Source organism: Somniosus microcephalus, chromosome 8 (assembly GCF_052327205.1).
Source record: "Somniosus microcephalus isolate GS21.2 chromosome 8, FLI_Smic_1.0, whole genome shotgun sequence".
Classification (NCBI taxonomy): Eukaryota; Metazoa; Chordata; class Chondrichthyes; order Squaliformes; family Somniosidae; genus Somniosus; species Somniosus microcephalus.
The window spans coordinates 31,768,278-31,785,734 of NC_140994.1; the positions used below are offsets into that span (position 1 = coordinate 31,768,278).

A 17,457-nucleotide genomic window follows, 5' to 3' on the forward strand; every position below is an offset into this window, starting at 1 on the left:
CAACAAAGTTAGAATACTAAAGAGATGAGGTCTAATGGATTAACAGCCTTTTCATGTCCTTGGCATTTACTACAATAATCTAGATATGACTTTTGCAGATATTAATGAATTTGTATGACATTTCTTTACCCACTATTTTAATACAGGCATTAACTCGTTCATTTTAAGTGCTTCTGCTAGGAGTGAACCTTGGTTCAGTGGTAGTATTCCTGCCTCTGAGATGGAAGGTTATGGGTTCGAGCCCCATTCTAGACAGTCCTGGTGAGCGGAGACAAGAGTTCCACTCTCTAAATGCTGGGGTGACACCCAGTGGAATATTCAAGTCCTATGGGAGTAGAGTGGCGACCCTCCATTGCATCTAGCCAGCTCTCCTGGTACGGACTTGTTAGTCAAGTTAACACCTGTCTACGTAAGAAGGGACTTGGGAAATAACCTGGAGCACAATCTGCTGGATGTAAAGCAGTGGAATTATGGGTTGTTCCATGTACTGTTAGGCACAGAAGAGAACATAAGAATTAGGAGCAGGAGTAGGCCATACAGCCCCTCGAGCCAGCTCTGCCATTCAATAAGATCATGGCTGATCTTCAACCTCAACTCCACTTTTCTGCCCAATCTCCATATCCCTTGATTCCCCTAGAGTCCAAAAATCTTATCTATCTCAGCCTTGAATATACTCACTGAGCCCTTTGGGGTACAGAACTCCAAAGATTTGCTACCCTCTGAGTGAAGAAATTCCTCCTCACCTCAGTCTTAAATGGCCGACTCCTTACCCTGAGACTATGCCCCCCAGTTCTAGACACTCCAGCCAGGGGAAACAACCTCTCAACATCTACCCTGTCAATCCCTCTCAGAATCTTATATGTTTCAATGAGATCACCTCTCATTCTTCTAAACTCCAGAGAATATAGGCCCAATCTACTCAACTTCTGCTCATAGGACAACTCTCGCATCCCAGGAATCAATCTAGTGAACCTTCGTTGCACTGCCTCTAAGGCAAGTATATTCTTCCTCAAATAAGGAGACCAAAACTGTGCACAGTACTCCAGGTGTGGTCTCACCAAAGCCCTGTACAATTGTAGCAAGATTTCCTTACTCTTGTACTCCAGAAGAAAAAGAAGAATGCTTCTGCTAAAATAATGATACAAATACATTAAGCATTCTAACACTAAAATCACCAACAGTAATTTCTAGGCTGTGTTGTGTTCTTACTCCTAAATGCCATGAACCAACATTTATCATAGAAGATAGGAGGAGGAGTAGGTCATTCGGCCCCTCGAGCCTGCTCCGCCATTCAATGTGATCATGGCTGATCATCCAAATTCAGTACCCTGTCCCTGCTTCTTCCCCAGATCCCTTGATCCCTTTAGCCTTAAGAAATATATCTAACTCCTTCTTGAATATATTTAATGAATTGGCCTCTACTGCCTTCTGTGGTAGAGAATTCCATAGGTTCACCACTCTCTGGGTGAAGAAATTCCTCCTCATTTCTGTCCTAAATGGCTTACCCCTTATCCTTAGACTGTGACCCCTGGTTCTGGACTCCCCGACCATCGGGTACATCCTTCCTGCATCTAGTCGGTCCAGTCCTGTCAGAATTTTCTAAGTTTCAATGAGATCCCCTCTCATACTTCTAAACTCCAGCGAGTACAAGCCCAATCGACCCAATCTCTCCTCATACATCATTACTGCCATCCCAGGTATCAGCCTGGTGAATCTTCGCTGAACTCCCCCCATGGCAAGAACATCCTTCCTCAGATAAGGCGACCAAAACTGCACACAATACTCAAGATGTGGTTTCACCAAGGCCCTGAACAACTGCAGCAAGACATCCTTGTTCCTGTACTCGAACCCTCTCGCTACGAAGGCCAACATACCATTTGCCTTCTTAACCGCCTACTGCACCTGCATGCTTACCTTTAGCGACTGGTGCACAAGGACACCCAGGTCTCGTTGCACTTCCCCTTCTCCCAATCTATTGCCATTCAGATAATAATCTGCCTTCCTGTTTTTGACACCAAAGTGGATAACCTCGCATTTATTCACGTTCTATTGCATCTGCCATGCTTCTGCCCAATCACCCAACCTGTCCAAATCATCCTGGAGTTTCTCGGCATCCTCCTCACAGCACACACGCCCACCCAGCTTTGTGTCGTCTGCAAACTTGGAGATATTACATCTAGTTCCCTCGTCTAGATCATTAATATATATGTTGTGAATAGCTGGGGTCCAAAGACCGATCCCTGCGGTACCCCACGAGTCACTGCCTGCCACTCGGAAAAAGACCCGTTTATTCCAACTCTTTGCTTTCTGTCTGCCAACCAGTTCTCTATCCAAGTCAATACCTTGCCCCCAGTCCCATGTGCCCTAACTTTACACACTAATCTCTTATGCACCATTACCACCACCAATAACAACAACAATATCAAGTACAACCATTTCCATACAAGTGCAAAATGATTGCAATGCATATGCCATCTTCATTTCAGATTTCATCAAGCAATCCTGTATGTTTCACTTTGGATCGCTGCTGAACCTGTTAGGTTTGACCCTCATCCTCTGTATTAAAATATAGCAAGTGTAAATTTAAAGCTTTTTTTAATGATCGATATTGATTGTGTTCCTTATGTCTTTTTTTTTGTCCTTCAGTGTTACAAAAGCTCAAAGGACCAGAATCCTCAACTGGATGTGAGTCTGATTGGATGCACTGTTGTACATAAAGAGAAGCAAGTAAAAAAGAAGGAACATACATTGAAGATCACACCAGTCAATTCAGACGTTATAGTACTGGGTCTGCAAAGCAAGGAGCAGGCAGAGCAGTGGTTAAAGGTGAGGAGTGGAGATACAGTAGAGAGACAAAGGGCTAGATTTTCAGTTGCTAGCGCCAGCAGTTAGCGCCTTAAGAGAAGTGATTTTTGGGCGCTATGCGTGTAGCGCCCGTGCGCAGCGCTGTTTGCGCCCCGCCCCAAATTAAGTTGCCCGTTAGCGCCGGCGCAAAGTTTAGCGCCCGGCCGGATGCGCGCGCAGAAAATGACGTCACATCCTCGTGCAACGCCCTTTGGCCGCCCCGATTCCAAACTTCAGTCGGACCGCCCCATTGTGCGGCTGGCGGCCGGAGCGTTTGGAAAAAGGAACGCAACACAACCAGCGCGGGCCCCGGGGGGCGCAAATTAAAGGGGACGTGCTCTCCAGTATGAAGGCCAGCCTTTTTTCAGAAAACACTCTTGTGCAACGCATTTATGGAGACACAACAAGGAGGATAGCTAACTGGTTTCAAGCAGCAAGAGCTCAGGTATTTTTGGACTCAGGCCAGAGCGCTGCAAGTGGCCTTTTGGAAATTTGAGTGTTTGCCAGGATTTGATGGGGGTTGCATGGGGTGCCAACGCGGAGCTGCAGCTCCATGTCCGTAGGGCTCACAGACGCATTGTGAGAGGGGCAGCCCTGGCTAGAGGCAGAGGGGGCTACAGGCGTCGGCCACGTAGGCCTTACCCAGTCAGGCTATACCGCCAGCAGCGCTCCTACCTAAACATGAGTGCCGCGCGATGTGTTAAAAGGCTCCGATTCCGAAAGGAGGTGATTGCAGAGATCTGCCACCTGCTTCGCCGAGATCTGCGGCCAAAGCTCAGGTGCAGGACGTCTCTGTCGGTGGAAGTGAAGGTGACGGTGGCATTGAACTTCTATGCCACCGGCTCCTTCCAATACGCTGCTGGGGACATAGCAAACATCTCCCAGTACGGCGTGCATCGCTGCATCCGCCAGGTGACCGAAGCACTGTTCAGAAGGAGAAGCCAATTCATCTCCTTCCCCATGGCCCTGGAGAGCCAGCATCAGCGCGCATTGGGATTTTCCAGACTCGGGGAATTCCCCTTGGTGCAGGGCGCCATTGACTGTACGCATGTGGCTTTGCGGGCCCCTCTGGAGCATGGCGAGCAGTATCGCAACAGGAAGGGCTACCATTCTCTGAATGTGCAGCTGGTGTGTGACCACAAGCAGCGCATCATGGCAGTCAATGCCAGCTTCCCAGGCAGCAGCCACGATGCCTTTATCCTGCGGCAGAGTACTGTGCATGACATGTTCCAGGCACAGCCTCCCCCAAGAGGATGGCTACTCGGGGACAAAGGCTATCCTTTGTGCACCTGGCTCATGACCCCGCTCCGCGCGCCCCGGACCGCTGCTGAAGAGGCCTACAACGAGAGCCATCAAACCACCCGCAACATCATCGAGCAAACTATTGGGGTCCTCAAGCAGCGGTTCCGCTGCCTTGATCGCTCTGGAGGAGCTCTCCAGTATTCGCCGGACCGGGTCTCCCAATTTGTGGTGGTTTGCTGCATGCTACACAACCTGGCTATCCGCAGGAGTCAGGCACTGCCACCTGACGTTGGACCAGCACCTCAGGAGGAGGAGCAGGAGGAGCATGAGGAGGAGGAGGAGGAGGAGCAGGAGTACGTTCCCAGGAGGGAGCGACCAGGGCCAAGGGCCGCACGACGCCACCTTATTACACGGTACTTCTAAGCCCCCTGTCAGGGAATGGCCAGGGGCCATGAGGGAAGATGAATGCAGCCGCTCCGCAAGCCCTCAGCCGGCGAAGCCAACAAACACTAAGAAGAACAACCATGGAGACTGCATGAATAAAGATAATTATTTATTACACAAAAATGAAAAGCCCTTCCCACATGAATCCCCAAAAACAATAAACGGGCCCCACAAAAAGCCCAACAAACGACTCACTCCCACAAACTGGGGAGGAGTCACTCCACATTTCTTCAAACCGGGCCTCAATGTCGGCCTAACGCAAAAAATAAGCCCTCCAACAACACAACCATGGGCAAAATAAAGATGGCCACTGCCATATAAAAGGAAAGCTGGCCACACCCTCTACTGAGTGGCCCACGAGGGCGAGACCTTGCCCAGCCTTTTGCCTCCCCTGCCCGGCCTGCTGCTCCTTCGCAAGCTCTGTCCAGTGGCTGCTGCGAGGCTGGGGGAAGGCGCCTGAGGCTCAGGTGCCCTTCCGCCAGATGCCGCTGGGGGGCGGCCTACACGGCGTTTGGGCCTCGAGGGGCCGTCTGCTGAGTGGCGCACCTGAGCCTGGCCACCATCAGCTGCAGCCGCTTGCCCTTGACGCCCCAGTGGGGGAATGGCGGCGACGGATGGCGCAATGTGGGCCAGCTGGCGTCTGGGATGCACTGGCTGGTGCTGTGGCACTCGGCCGGGCCCGCACTGCAGGATCCGCAACAATCAGCCGAGGGGCGGCTTGCTGGGATGGTCCAGCGCGGCGGCTGCCCTGGCGATGCCTGCCTGAGACAGCGCGTGTGGCAGCAGTGAGTGCCCCTGTGGTCCTGGTGTGCGCCCGCATCACATCCGCCAGGGTCTTGACAGCATCAGTCAGCATGCGGCCACTCGCGGCAGTTGCTGCCCCGAACTCGCACACACTGGTCGCCAGCGACTCGATGGCCTCAGGCATGCGCCCCACCACGCTCATGAGCTCCGTGTGGCGCCGGTCCGAATCCTCGGCCATCTTATCCAGCTTCCGCACCTCCTCCGAGGTGAAGGTGTCCGGACTGGAGTCGCGACTCTCCCGCTGGGGAGGAGGGGGCCGAACTAGGGGACCCTTGCCACGTTGGTGGCGGCGAGTGTGCCGATCAGCAGCACTCCCCTCTGATCCTTGCCCCCTTTGGGGGGAAGGCCGCGGGCCACGCGCACGGCTCCTGGGTGGCTGGACGCCACTGGTCCCAGAAGCTGCATTGCCCTGCGACATTTCCTCCAGGCACTCGTGCAGTGAGGAGGTGTCAAGCATTTCCTCCTCTCCTGCGGGACGTGACTGTTCCCCCGATGGTCCGGCTTGCTCCTCCTCCTCCTCCTGCTCGGAGGTGCTGTCACTGGCAGCTTCAGGGTCCTGGTCGTCACCAGCTGAAAGCAGGAATGCACAAGAGTAGCTTCAGAGTGAGGAGACGGCGTCAGCGAGGGAGTTAGGACTGGTGGCATTCAGCGCATTGGTGGGACAGTGGCAAAGGAGGTAGCTCGGATGGGCCAGTGTGACGCGAGAGGGCCAAAAGGCGAGGTCCTTACCATTGCCGGGCAGTGGAGGGTCGGCTACTCCGCACGCTGTGGGGACGAGCACACGGGCTCCCATGAGCACACACACGTGCTCCTCCAGCCGAGTGAGCTTCTGCAGCTTGGCGCGGCCACCCCTGGCACGGGCCTGGCGATTAAAGGCTACTTTAGCCTGCAAGAGAAAGGACGGGCTGTAAGTGCGCAGTGTAGCCCTGATGTAGTGTGCACTGCCTCCCATGGTGGAATAGCTTGGCCAGAGTGAAGCCCTGATGTAGTGTGCACTGCCTCCCATGGTGGAATAGCTTGGCCAGAGTGAAGCGCTGATGTAGTGTGCACAGCCTCCCATGGTGGAATAGCTTGGACAGAGTGAAGCCCTGATGTAGTGTGCACAGCCTCCCATGGTGGAATAGCTTGGCCAGAGTGAAGCCCTGATGTAGTGTGCACTGCCTCCCATGGTGGAATAGCTTGGCCAGAGTGAAGCCCTGATGTAGTGTGCACTGCCTCCCATGGTGGAATAGCTTGGCCAGAGTGAAGCCCTGATGTAGTGTGCACAGCCTCCCATGGTGGAATAGCTTGGCCAGAGTGAAGCCCTGATGTAGTGTGCACTGCCTCCCATGGTGGAATAGCTTGGCCAGAGTGAAGCCCTGATGTAGTGTGCACTGCCTCCCATGGTGGAATAGCTTGGACAGAGTGAAGCCCTGATGTAGTGTGCACAGCCTCCCATGGTGGAATAGCTTGGCCAGAGTGTAGAGTGCCGAATGGCCAATTGATGCTCATGACTGTCCCAATGCTGCTGGCTGAGGGCTGGCCAATAGGACTTTCAGCTCCCTTTGCCCATCATGTCAGGTGTACATGCAAGAATGAGGAGGAGACTGGAAAGGGTACTCACCCTGACAATCCTGGTCAGGTCGTTGTATTTTTTACGACATTGTTTGTGGGTCCTGGGGGCATCGCCGGTGAACGTCACCCTCTGGGCGATCTGCTTCCAGGCTTTGGTGTAGTCGTGGTGGGTTGGATTCCTCCCACTCTCTGGGAACAAGATCTTGCGCCTCACCTCCAGAGCTGTGACCATTATGTCCAGATCACCCTCTGAGAAGCGCAGGGCACGCTGACGGGCCTTCTCTGGCGTTGCCATGACTCCCTGGGGCTGAGCAGCAGTGTTGAGGCCTCTTTGCAAGGCTGCAGTGTGCAGGGCGTGGCAGCAGACCAATTCGTCCCTTCCCCCTTTAAGAGCTGGTCGGCGCCACGGGGTCTGCTGTCAGTCCAAAAATGACCGCACCCGCGCTGCGCCCCGCCTGGGCGCTATCCCTCTGGACCGCCGGCTTAGCGCCTAAAGATAGTAGTGGAACGCCTCTTTTAGCGCTCCACCAACCTCTTAGGGCGAAGCCACTGAATTTCCGGCAACGGGGCGCTACTTTGGGGTGGGCGCTAAGGTTAGCGCCCCAAAACTGCCTATACTGAAAATCTAGCCCAAACTCTGTTACAATTACTGCTACAATTTCAATTTTAGCGTGACTTATACTTATGCCATAAAAATGCTTTCAAAGAAACAGAAAATACAGAGCAGTGAGGATAAATACATGGTCAAAAAATTGCAATAAAACACCAAAAGGATGATTTTTGTTTACTGCTCTGTCTGAAATTCTGGTTATAATTTGAAAAGAGCCCCTGAGCAACCACAAGTGCAGGAAACATAGAAACATAGAAGATAGGAGCAGGAGTAGGCCATTCGGCCCCTTGAGCCTGCTCCACCATTCAATACGATCATGGCTGATCATCCACATTCAGTACCTTGTCCCTGCCTTCTCTCCATATCCCTTGATCCCTTTAGCCTTAAGAAATATATCCAACTCCTTCTTGAATATATTTAATGAATTGGCCTCTACTGCCTTCTGTGGTAGAGACTTCCACAGGTTCACCACTCTCTGGGTGAAGAAATTCCTCCTCATTTCTGTCCTAAATGGCTTACCCCCTTAGACTGTGACCCCTGGTTCTGGACTCCCCGACCATCAGGAACATCCATCCTGCATCTAGTCTGTCCAGTCCGGTCAGAATTTTATAAGTTTCAATGAGATCCCCTCTCAGGAAACTCGCATATAAAGCTCTGTAACTTGGGGTCTAGGCCATTATTATGGCATGTGGCCGGAAGGATCATTAAGCGATCATAAAAGACAGAGGAGATTTGGACACAGTGTATTTACGCGTATAACTCACTTACAGCCAACATTCCGCACTTTTTATTTGATTTGGGCCCAGATTGTCCGTGTGTCTGGGCGCAAATACGCAGGAAATTCCAGGCCAGTGTATTTTGTGAACCAGAAAAGAAGCTGCTGAGTATATTGTGAATAGTAGCCAATATGCTGGAGTAGGGTTCCAGGGGTAGTGGACACCCTTTAGTATCTCACCCAAGTAGTGATTATGTAGGAGCACAGATAGGATCTGGAAACCTAGTCACCAACAATATAGTTTACTGTGCTGCTCACCAATCCAACAACTTAATTTACATTTCCTCTGCAAACTTAATGTGCACCCATTTCTTCTTAAATTTTATTAGAAATAGATTTTCTTAAATAGGCCCAATCAACTTCAACTTCAAACGTACACAGATCAAACCCTTCCAACATTACGAGAAGAACAATATGTTAAGGATAGCTTGGTGACCCCTCAAACTAGTGTGGGTGGCTGCAGCACCAAGCCCCAATGATTCATTATTACAGATGGTGACTCAAAGCATTTGTAAAGCTCGGGTACACTACAGCCTTGTCTGAGTTCAGTGTCTTCTTTGTCAGCTGCAGTTCATTGAACTAACAGATCAAAGGAGCATCAACTTTGAGTGAGGAAATCAAAGAAAAAGCCAGGCTGAGAACTGTCGACAGAGAAATAAAACCTGCTCAAAACTTGTTCATACTTTTAGACATCTCTCTTCTCCTTGAACTAACCATGATTGGAAAAACTGGGTTTTTTTTCAGATTGGAATCTTTCCTTCCTTGTTAACACAGATGCTAGAAAGCCAATTACTGTTGTTGCAAAGGCTGACCTGAAGCATTTTACACACAATATAATGGTTTCCTTAAACAGTCGGTGCATTGTGGCTGTAAATCAGTGTGGAGATAACACCTACTAATTGCAGTAAAAAAGGACAAATTTACATTTTTAATTTTTTTTAAATCATCTACAAGAAGTTTATATGCTGTTAGAGCACAGTTCCATACAGAGTACATGCTTTAGTATATATTTCACAGTAATGAATTTGCAGGTAAATACAGTGACAATTGTGCATGGTTATACATTGGGCTGGATTTTCCTAAGCCCCTGGAGTCGGGTTGGAGGCGTGCGGGCGATAAAAATCGGAGATCCGGGGGTCCCGACCCCATCCCGCCTCCAACCCGCCTCCATGTCAATTTCATAGGAGTCGGGTTGCCGACAAGTGCTGGAACCCGACTCCCAGAGGCGGGAAGGGATTAAAGGCAATTAAACTGCCTGTTAACAAGTAGTTAACAGGTAGTTTTTTGCCTATTCGCGATTTTTATTGCTGGCTTGTGGGCTTCCCGACAGCTCCAAACCACGAAAAGTTTGAGGCGGGACGTGGGTCTGAGGTCTTGGAGGGGTCGAGATGCCCAGTGTTCAGGTGAGTGAGGGGTGCAGGAGTGCAAAGGTAAGTGTTTTGCAAGTGTTTAAAGTGTTTAAATAAGTTTAACTTACTTTTATTTACCTTTACAGGAGTCCTGCATTCCGGTGTCAGGAGTCGGCTGCAAGAACCACAGAAGCTCCGATTTTTAAAAAAAAATCAGCTTCTTGGTTTCTGCAGCAAAATGATTTTAAAGTTATCCTGAGAAAGGACTGAGGCTGAATTAGCAGTTTTTCAGTGCTTGACAGCTTCAAACAGCTGTTAAACACTGATATTTCATCTGCCAAAAGCTTTTGTCAGATGAAATGTCAATCTCTGACGTCACCTGTTGCCGGGTGGCCCTTAATTGGCCTGCTGAGCCCACAGGGCGGGCTCAACAAGGTCAATCAGAGGAAAATCCAGTGGGTTGGCCACATCTCCATGGAGGCAGGACAACAAGCCCGAATGTGGGTTTCCCACCTCCAACCCGCCCCCGTAGCAAAATCCAGCCCATTATCTCTCTCTCTTAGGCAGTCCCTCGGAATCGAGGATGACTTGCTTCCACATTAAAAATGAGTTCTCAGGTGACTGATGAGTCCAATGTGGGACCTGCAGTCTCTGTCACAGGTGGGGCAGACGGTGGTTGAAGGGGCAGGTGGGTGGGGTGCTTGGGTTGACGTGCTCTGCTTCCGCTGTTTGCCCTTGGCTTCCGCTTGCTCCAGGCGAAGAGACTCGAGGTGTTCGGCGCCTTCCCAGATGCTTCTCCTCCACTTTGTGCAGTCTTGGGCCAGGGATTCCCAGGTGTCGGTGGGGATATTGAACTTTTTCAAGGAGGCTTTCAGGGTGTCATTGAAGCATTTCCTCTGCCCACCTGGGGCTCTCTTGCCGTGTCGGAACTCCGAGTAGAGCGCTTGTTTTGGGAGTCTCTTATTGGGTATGCGGACGATGTGACCCGTCCATCGGAGCTGATCGAGCATGGTCAAAGCTTCGATGCTGGGGATGTTGGCCTGAGCGAGAACACAGACGTTGGTGCGCCTATCCTGCCAATGGATTTGCAGGATCTTACGGAGGCAGCATTGGTGGCACCTCTCCAGTGCTTTGAGGTGCCTGCTGTACATGGTCCATGTCTCTGAGGCATACAGGAGGGCGGGGGTAGATCAGTGTGGAGATAACACCTACTAATTGCAGGAAGGACAAATTTACATTTTTAATTTTTTTTTAATCATCTACAAGAAGTTTATATGCTGTTAGAGCACAGTTCCATACAGAGTACATGCTTTAGTACATATTTCACAGTACTGGATTTGCAGGTAAATACAGTGACAATCATGCATGGTTATAAATTATACAGCATATATACATTAGGGTGATGCGCGATCGATGATCGAGGCAAGATCATTCCTGGTTAGGTGGTTCTCCGGCTTGTAGGGGAGGGGATGCGGTGTTTCAATAGGTAACAGCAGTAACAGATCCTTGTCAGCATTGTACCATTGTAGGTCCTATCCCTTCAATAGTTAGACTTGGCATTGGTCTGATTGTAGGAGCTTGAGGTGGGTGTGAGGTCGGCCCCCAGCATTGTGCCCCAAATCCCCTGGTGTTCCTCCAGCTCCACATGACTAACATGTCCTATATATGCGTTTAGAGTGCATGATTGTTTTTGCAGTGTTGGATTGCACCACAAAGGGATGCACATTCTTGCTGCCAGGAACGTAATGTTGTCCTGCCCGCAACACTTTACAGCCAGTGAGTTACTATTGAAGTGCAGTCATTACTGTCTTCACCACCTGGGTAGTAACCTGGTGGAGCGGATCACCCATTCTTTATAGCACCCATCCATTGGAATCAAGGTGAAAATCTACCCCGATGTGTTTTACATAAGGAATTTTCCCAACATTGCTTTAGATGAACAGTGTGGGGGTAATTTGCCAGCCTCCACTCCCAGCAAGGAATCTCGCTCGCAGTGAGCATAGTAGCAGAGATGTGGCTGCACTGTTTGACCCCTGATTTTCCAACATGCCCTCACCACTAGCGATTATAAAATTACCATGTCCATTCCAACTGGGGCCAGCTTGGAAGCTGAAGGAATGAATGACTTTATATAGTGTCTTGTCACATTTCTCAGGAACTTCAGTGAAATATTTTAAAGTGTAATGTCTGTTGTTCTGTAGGTAAACTGGTCACAGAGGAAGCCCTGTCTCATTTAAATTGTTATATTTCCTCCCACAGTGGCCAGTGTTTGTTAAACGTGCCTGGTCAACCTCAGCTTTGTGTTTAGCTGTATATTTTCATTAGTGGTGGTTTGTGCAGGGTGTTTGGGTCCAACATCAGAGTATGATTTTGATCTCTTTTAAAATAAAAGTATTTGGAAAATGTTGATTTTTTTTTTTCTAATTTGTTTTTTCTTTGTTGTTTTCATGTTTTCTCTCCCATATCTCACCACCCCAGGCTGAAATAGCCTATAGAGGCTGATAGGCTGGGACAACCTGCCATCATGCCTCCTCCGCCAATACTCCTGTGGGTCAACCTATAGGAAGTGCATAAGAGCAATCCTTGGGGACTTGCCTGGCCATTTGTTCACCCTCTCTGTGGACAGATGCCTCACCTCATTCCAGTGCATCCGTCTGATGATCTGGCCAAAATCTCAAATCTTTTTCTTTACATTCGTTCATGGGATGTGGGCGTCGCTGACAAGGCCAGCATTTATTGCCCGTCTCTAATTGCCCTTGCGAAGGTGGTGGTGAGCCGCCTTCTTGAACCGCTGCAGTCCATGTGGTGAAGGTACTCCCATAGTGCTGTTAGGGAGGAAGTTCCAGGATTTTGACCCAGCGACGATGAAGGAACGGCGATATATTTCCAAGTCAGGATGGCGTGTGACTTGAAGGGGAACCAAACAGGGAATCATATGTAGACTTTTATTACTGATAATGTAATAAGTATGAATCTCTTTCCTACCAGTACATTGCGAGTGAATATATGCTGTATGCCTTTTGTGTGGTTATAGATCCGTTTTCCCTATGTGTCTAGTACTGGATGTGGGTTCCTGCACTTTGAATCGGGTTGCAGTGATCAATATGTTTTGATTACATTGACAGTCTAATGGAGTGTGTAATGTCCAATATATTGGCAATATTGTTTTAAAAATATTCTATGACTGGTACTTTCTGTCTGCCTCTGTGTTATTTCTATACTTACATGTCACTACAAAATACACACAAACCTAGACCTTACAGGGTGGGATTTGCCTGTGGTGAGAATGCATTTGTACTTTACTTCAGTATAATAGATGATGATCCCCACCATTCTAGACAGTCTCAAACACTACCTACATTATTGGGATTGAGCTTCAGCTTCACAAATGCCTGAATTTTAGGATTATTACAAAATCGCAGAGAAAAAATTACCCTTGGGGCACTATACTGCATATAATCTTCCATCACCATATCCTTAAGTGACTGTCTGAATCAATTGATATTCTGCAGCACGCAAAGTACTTTTTCTTAAATTGATCTACAGGAGTAGAAATAATTTGCAGTAACGCACCAATTTCTAGACTTATTGTTACAATTAAATAAACATTACCGGATCTACAGTGACTGCAACAATTGTGGATACTTTAGCCCGACTGTGCCATTGTTTTATTTTAAAAATTTGAACACAGTAGTTACAGTCCTTATGTGTTTCTTACCCTGTAATGTAGGTGATTCAGGAGATCAGCAACATTCAAGGTGACAGCTTTACTGATGGAAATCTTGTAGCCATAGACCATTCCCGCATTCATGGTCAAAGAGTGAGTCACTACTTACTGAGAACTACATGCAATTAATATTCTCATTTACTGTGCTTTGTTCTTATTAGAGCCCTTTTTATATTACGAGCCAGGCCTCGGAAGAGAAGCCTTAAGAGTGCCACTCTCCCAAATTTTCATCTAAGTGCATACTGCTGTTCTCCTTATGAACTGGCAGAAAAGTGTGTTCCAAGGTGAAACAGTAACACAGAATGACCTCTGCGTACATGCAATGTAATTGTACCAGGATGTTGTCAACTAATGACATCATGGTACGCAAAACGTATATGGGATGTAGGTGTATACATGATGATGTCATGATGTAACAACAACAGAAAATGTTGGAAAAACTCAGCAGGCCAGGCAACATCCGTGGAGAGAAATTTTTTCCGTTCAGCCCGTAAGGATGACCCCGAGCTTCCGGTCGCCTGTCATTTTAATTCACCGCCCCATTCCCACTCAGACCTCACTGTACTCGGGCTCTTGCATTGTTCCACGGAAGCTCAGCGTAAGCTCGAGGAACAGCACCTCATTTTCCGATTAGGCACTTTACAGCCTTCTGGACTCAATATTGAGTTCAACAATTTCAGATCATAACCTTGGCCCCCATTACATTTTTACTTATTTTTTTATCCACACCTTTGTTTTGGCCCTTTCCCCCCCCCCTTTTTTTCTCTCCCACATGGCAGCTGTCTCCCATTCTGCCAGTGCATTTCACACCTAATCTAGAGCTGTCTTTTGTCTCCACTAGTCCTATCACCATCTCGTCTCGTTTTGAATACCTCTTAATGTCTCTTCACTTCTCTTTTGTTCTCTCCCAGCCTGGCCTTTTAATCTACTTCATTTCCTGTGCTTTTTCAGTCTTGACAGAGGGTTTGACCCGAAACGTTGACTCTATTTTCTCTCCACGGATGTTGCCTGGCCTTGCTGAGTTTTTCCAGCATTTTCTGTTGTTATTTCGGGTTTCCAGCATCTGCAGTATTTTGCTATCGTCATGATGTAACAATATCTGTGAGTGTGCTTATACAGGGAAAATTATACTGCTTCCAATGCAGTGCTTTTAGTGGGAGCTGTTAGTCTGGTGTTGGCACTAATCCCTGGGAAAAAAAGATCGGTGGTCTTGGCCACCATTGTACCAAAAAAATCTATCCGTTTTATCGTCACCTGCTCACCGACTGCAGGAGAGACTACGGGAGCTGGTGGTCAAAGAGCAATATAAAGGCAACTAAAGAGTGGGAACTCATCCTGGGTGGGAATGTGTTTTGTTTCTTATCTGTTTTCCTAACATATCTAGAATGTGCTTTTCCATTGAAGGCACATGTGTAAAGTCTAATCCAGTACGTCTTTACAGGCATAACAACATTCCAAATGGAGACTTAAGGGGGAATTTTAACTGGGAGGAGCAGTTGGTCGGGTGGGCGGGAAATGATAGTTGGCCGGTGGGTGGGCGGGCGCGGAATGTTCGGATGGCAGGAGGCTGCTGGCTGGCACCAAAGGACGCCTCACCGACAAGAAGGTAAGTCGCGAGGAGAGTGTTTCGGGAGGGTCTGGTGGGGGAGGCCCAAACTTACCTTGTGCTCCTCCAGGCCCCACAAGGAAAGTAACAAAAACCTGACCTTAAATGGCCTGTAGAAAATAGGGTTGTTACCTGCACGACTTGTCAAAGCAGGAAGTGGTAGAAGCTTTGAAAGTCCACAATCTGCTCTCTGAAACATCAGTTTTGACTGAAGCAATTAGAAAACCCTTTTTCTCCACTGTGTAACTAAGAGTGGATTTTCCCAGCTGCCTCTCAGCAGTTTAGGTAGGAAAATCTTTTGCTTTCCACTCGAGTCTTTACCATGGGGTTTGTGGTAAACCACTGTCGTTCACGGTGTTCACTATTGTTGTTGTTGTCATTCACTCTTGTTTCACTGTTATACCTGACTATGCCTCAGCTGACTCCGCCCTTGGCTACCTGGTATAAGGACGGCTGCACGGCAGCTCTCTGCCATTCGGTCGTCCACTAGAGGCATAGTCCTGATCTGTTTGTAGTTGCATTCAGTAGTTAATAAAAGCCTGTTGTTCTGAACTCTACTCAGCCTTTTATTAGAATCAATTGCGCATCAATTTTATTAACTACTGACAAAAAAAAAAAATAACGATGCTGCAGATACTTAAGATCAAGTGCCTGGAACTCGACCCGCAAGAACCGGACTCGCCTGCTAAGTTCTCACACTGGTTGAACTGTTTTGAGTCTTTTCTGGCTGCATCCGGCAAGACCGTCGCCACCGACACCGACAAGCTCAGGGTGCTGAATTCGAAAGTAAACCACCGAGCTTTTGCCCTAATCCGGGACGCTACGAGCTACCAGGGGGCTATCGACATTTTAAAGGAACAATATGCACGCCCGGTCAACTATGTTTACGCAAGACATCTCCTGGGGTCCCGCAAACAACAGCCCGGGGAACCCACAGAAGCATACATACGGGCGCTGAAGGAACTCGGCCGAGCCTGCGAATGCAAGCAAGTATCAGCCACGGAACATACGGAGGAGCTCATCCGGGACGCCCTCGTTGCAGGCCTCAGGTCCACTCACACACGGCAGCGACTGCTGGAAAGTAGCGAGCTCGACCTGAAGAAGGCGATTTCACTCACCCTTTCGTTGGACGTAGCCCATCGGAACATGGAGGCCTACTCCCCGGACCACGCGGCCGCCTCGTGGAAGTCGCGGCCGCCGCCATCTTGGGACGTGGCGCCGCCCCGGGCCCCGGCCCCAACTGCTGCAGCGATGTCCTGCCCAAGCCAGAAATGTTATTTCTGTGGCCAAACCAAACACCCCAGGGCGCGCTGCCCGGCGAAAAACGCTGTCTGCTCTGCCTGCAGTAAGAAGGGACACTTCGCTGGCGTCTGCAGAAGCCAGAAGACCCCTACCTTCAGCAGCGCCGCTTGCGATTCGTGGGAGCGGCCATCTTGCCTTCCTCCAGCCTCGTGGGGATCGGGATCGTCATGGGCGCCGCCATTTTGTCCTTCTTCTCCGACGACGCCATTTTGTCCGCCATTTTGCCAACGGGCCCCCGACTCACCCACCGCCTCACCGGGGTTTTACAGCGACGCTCCCGACTCCACAGCGGCCTCCATTACACTGGATCAATCCAGACCCCATCAGCTAGCCAGGTCCACGATGGACATCCAGGTAAATGGCCGCGCCACAACTTGCCTTTTTGATTCCGGGAGCACGGAGAGCTTCATACACCCTGATACGGTACGGCATTATTCCCTCTCAGTCCTGCCAGCGCGCCATTGGATCTCCATGGCCTCAAAATCTCACTCAGCAGACGTCGGCGGCTACTGCGTAGTGACCCTTTCGGTGAGGGGCTCCGTTTATAAAAATGTAAAGCTCTTCGTCCTGCCACATCTCTGCGCTGCCGTTCTGCTGGGGTTGGACTTTCATTGTCACTTTAAGAGTGTCACCTTGACATACGGTGGACCTTTTCCCCCACTCACTGTCTGCAACCAGCAGTTTTTAAATTGCCCACCGCGTCCCACCTGTAGTCTCTCCACCCTCAAAATCACACCCCCCCCCCCCTGTTCGCTAACCTCACCCGCGACTGCAAGCCTATCGCCACAACGCCACAAAGAGCAGGCGATACAGCACCGGGGACAGATCCTTTATAAGATCTGAGGTGACGCGGCTCCTGAAGGAGGGGATTATTGAGGGTAGTACCAGCCCCTGGCGAGCTCAGGTGGTAGTCGTTAAGACCGGCAACAAGCAGCGCCTGGTCATCGACTACAGCCAATCAACAAGTACACCCAGTTGGACGCATACCCTCTCCCCCGCATAGCCGACATGGTTAATAAGATAGCGCAATATCGCGTTTTCTCGACCATTGACCTCAAGGCAGCATACCACCAAATCCCTATTCGCCCTGAGGACCGCCAGTACACAGCTTTCGAGGCAAACGGCCGTCTTTTTCACTTCCTCAGGGTTCCTTTCGGCGTCACCAACGGTGTCTCCGTCTTCCAGAGGGAGATGGACCGG

The 17,457-nt window shown here is 49.6% G+C and overlaps 1 protein-coding gene across 2 annotated transcripts in view; it reads left to right on the plus strand.

Moving 5' to 3' along the window:
• Positions 1-17,457, plus strand: part of afap1l2 (actin filament associated protein 1-like 2) — a 301,922-nt gene that overhangs the window by 242,797 nt on the left and 41,668 nt on the right. For both annotated transcript variants that reach the window (XM_085994440.1, XM_085994441.1), the window contains 2 exons: positions 2,647-2,826; positions 13,353-13,442. In XM_085994440.1, the coding sequence (XP_085850566.1) occupies positions 2,647-2,826; positions 13,353-13,442 (270 nt within the window). The remainder of the gene's footprint in view (positions 1-2,646; positions 2,827-13,352; positions 13,443-17,457) is intronic.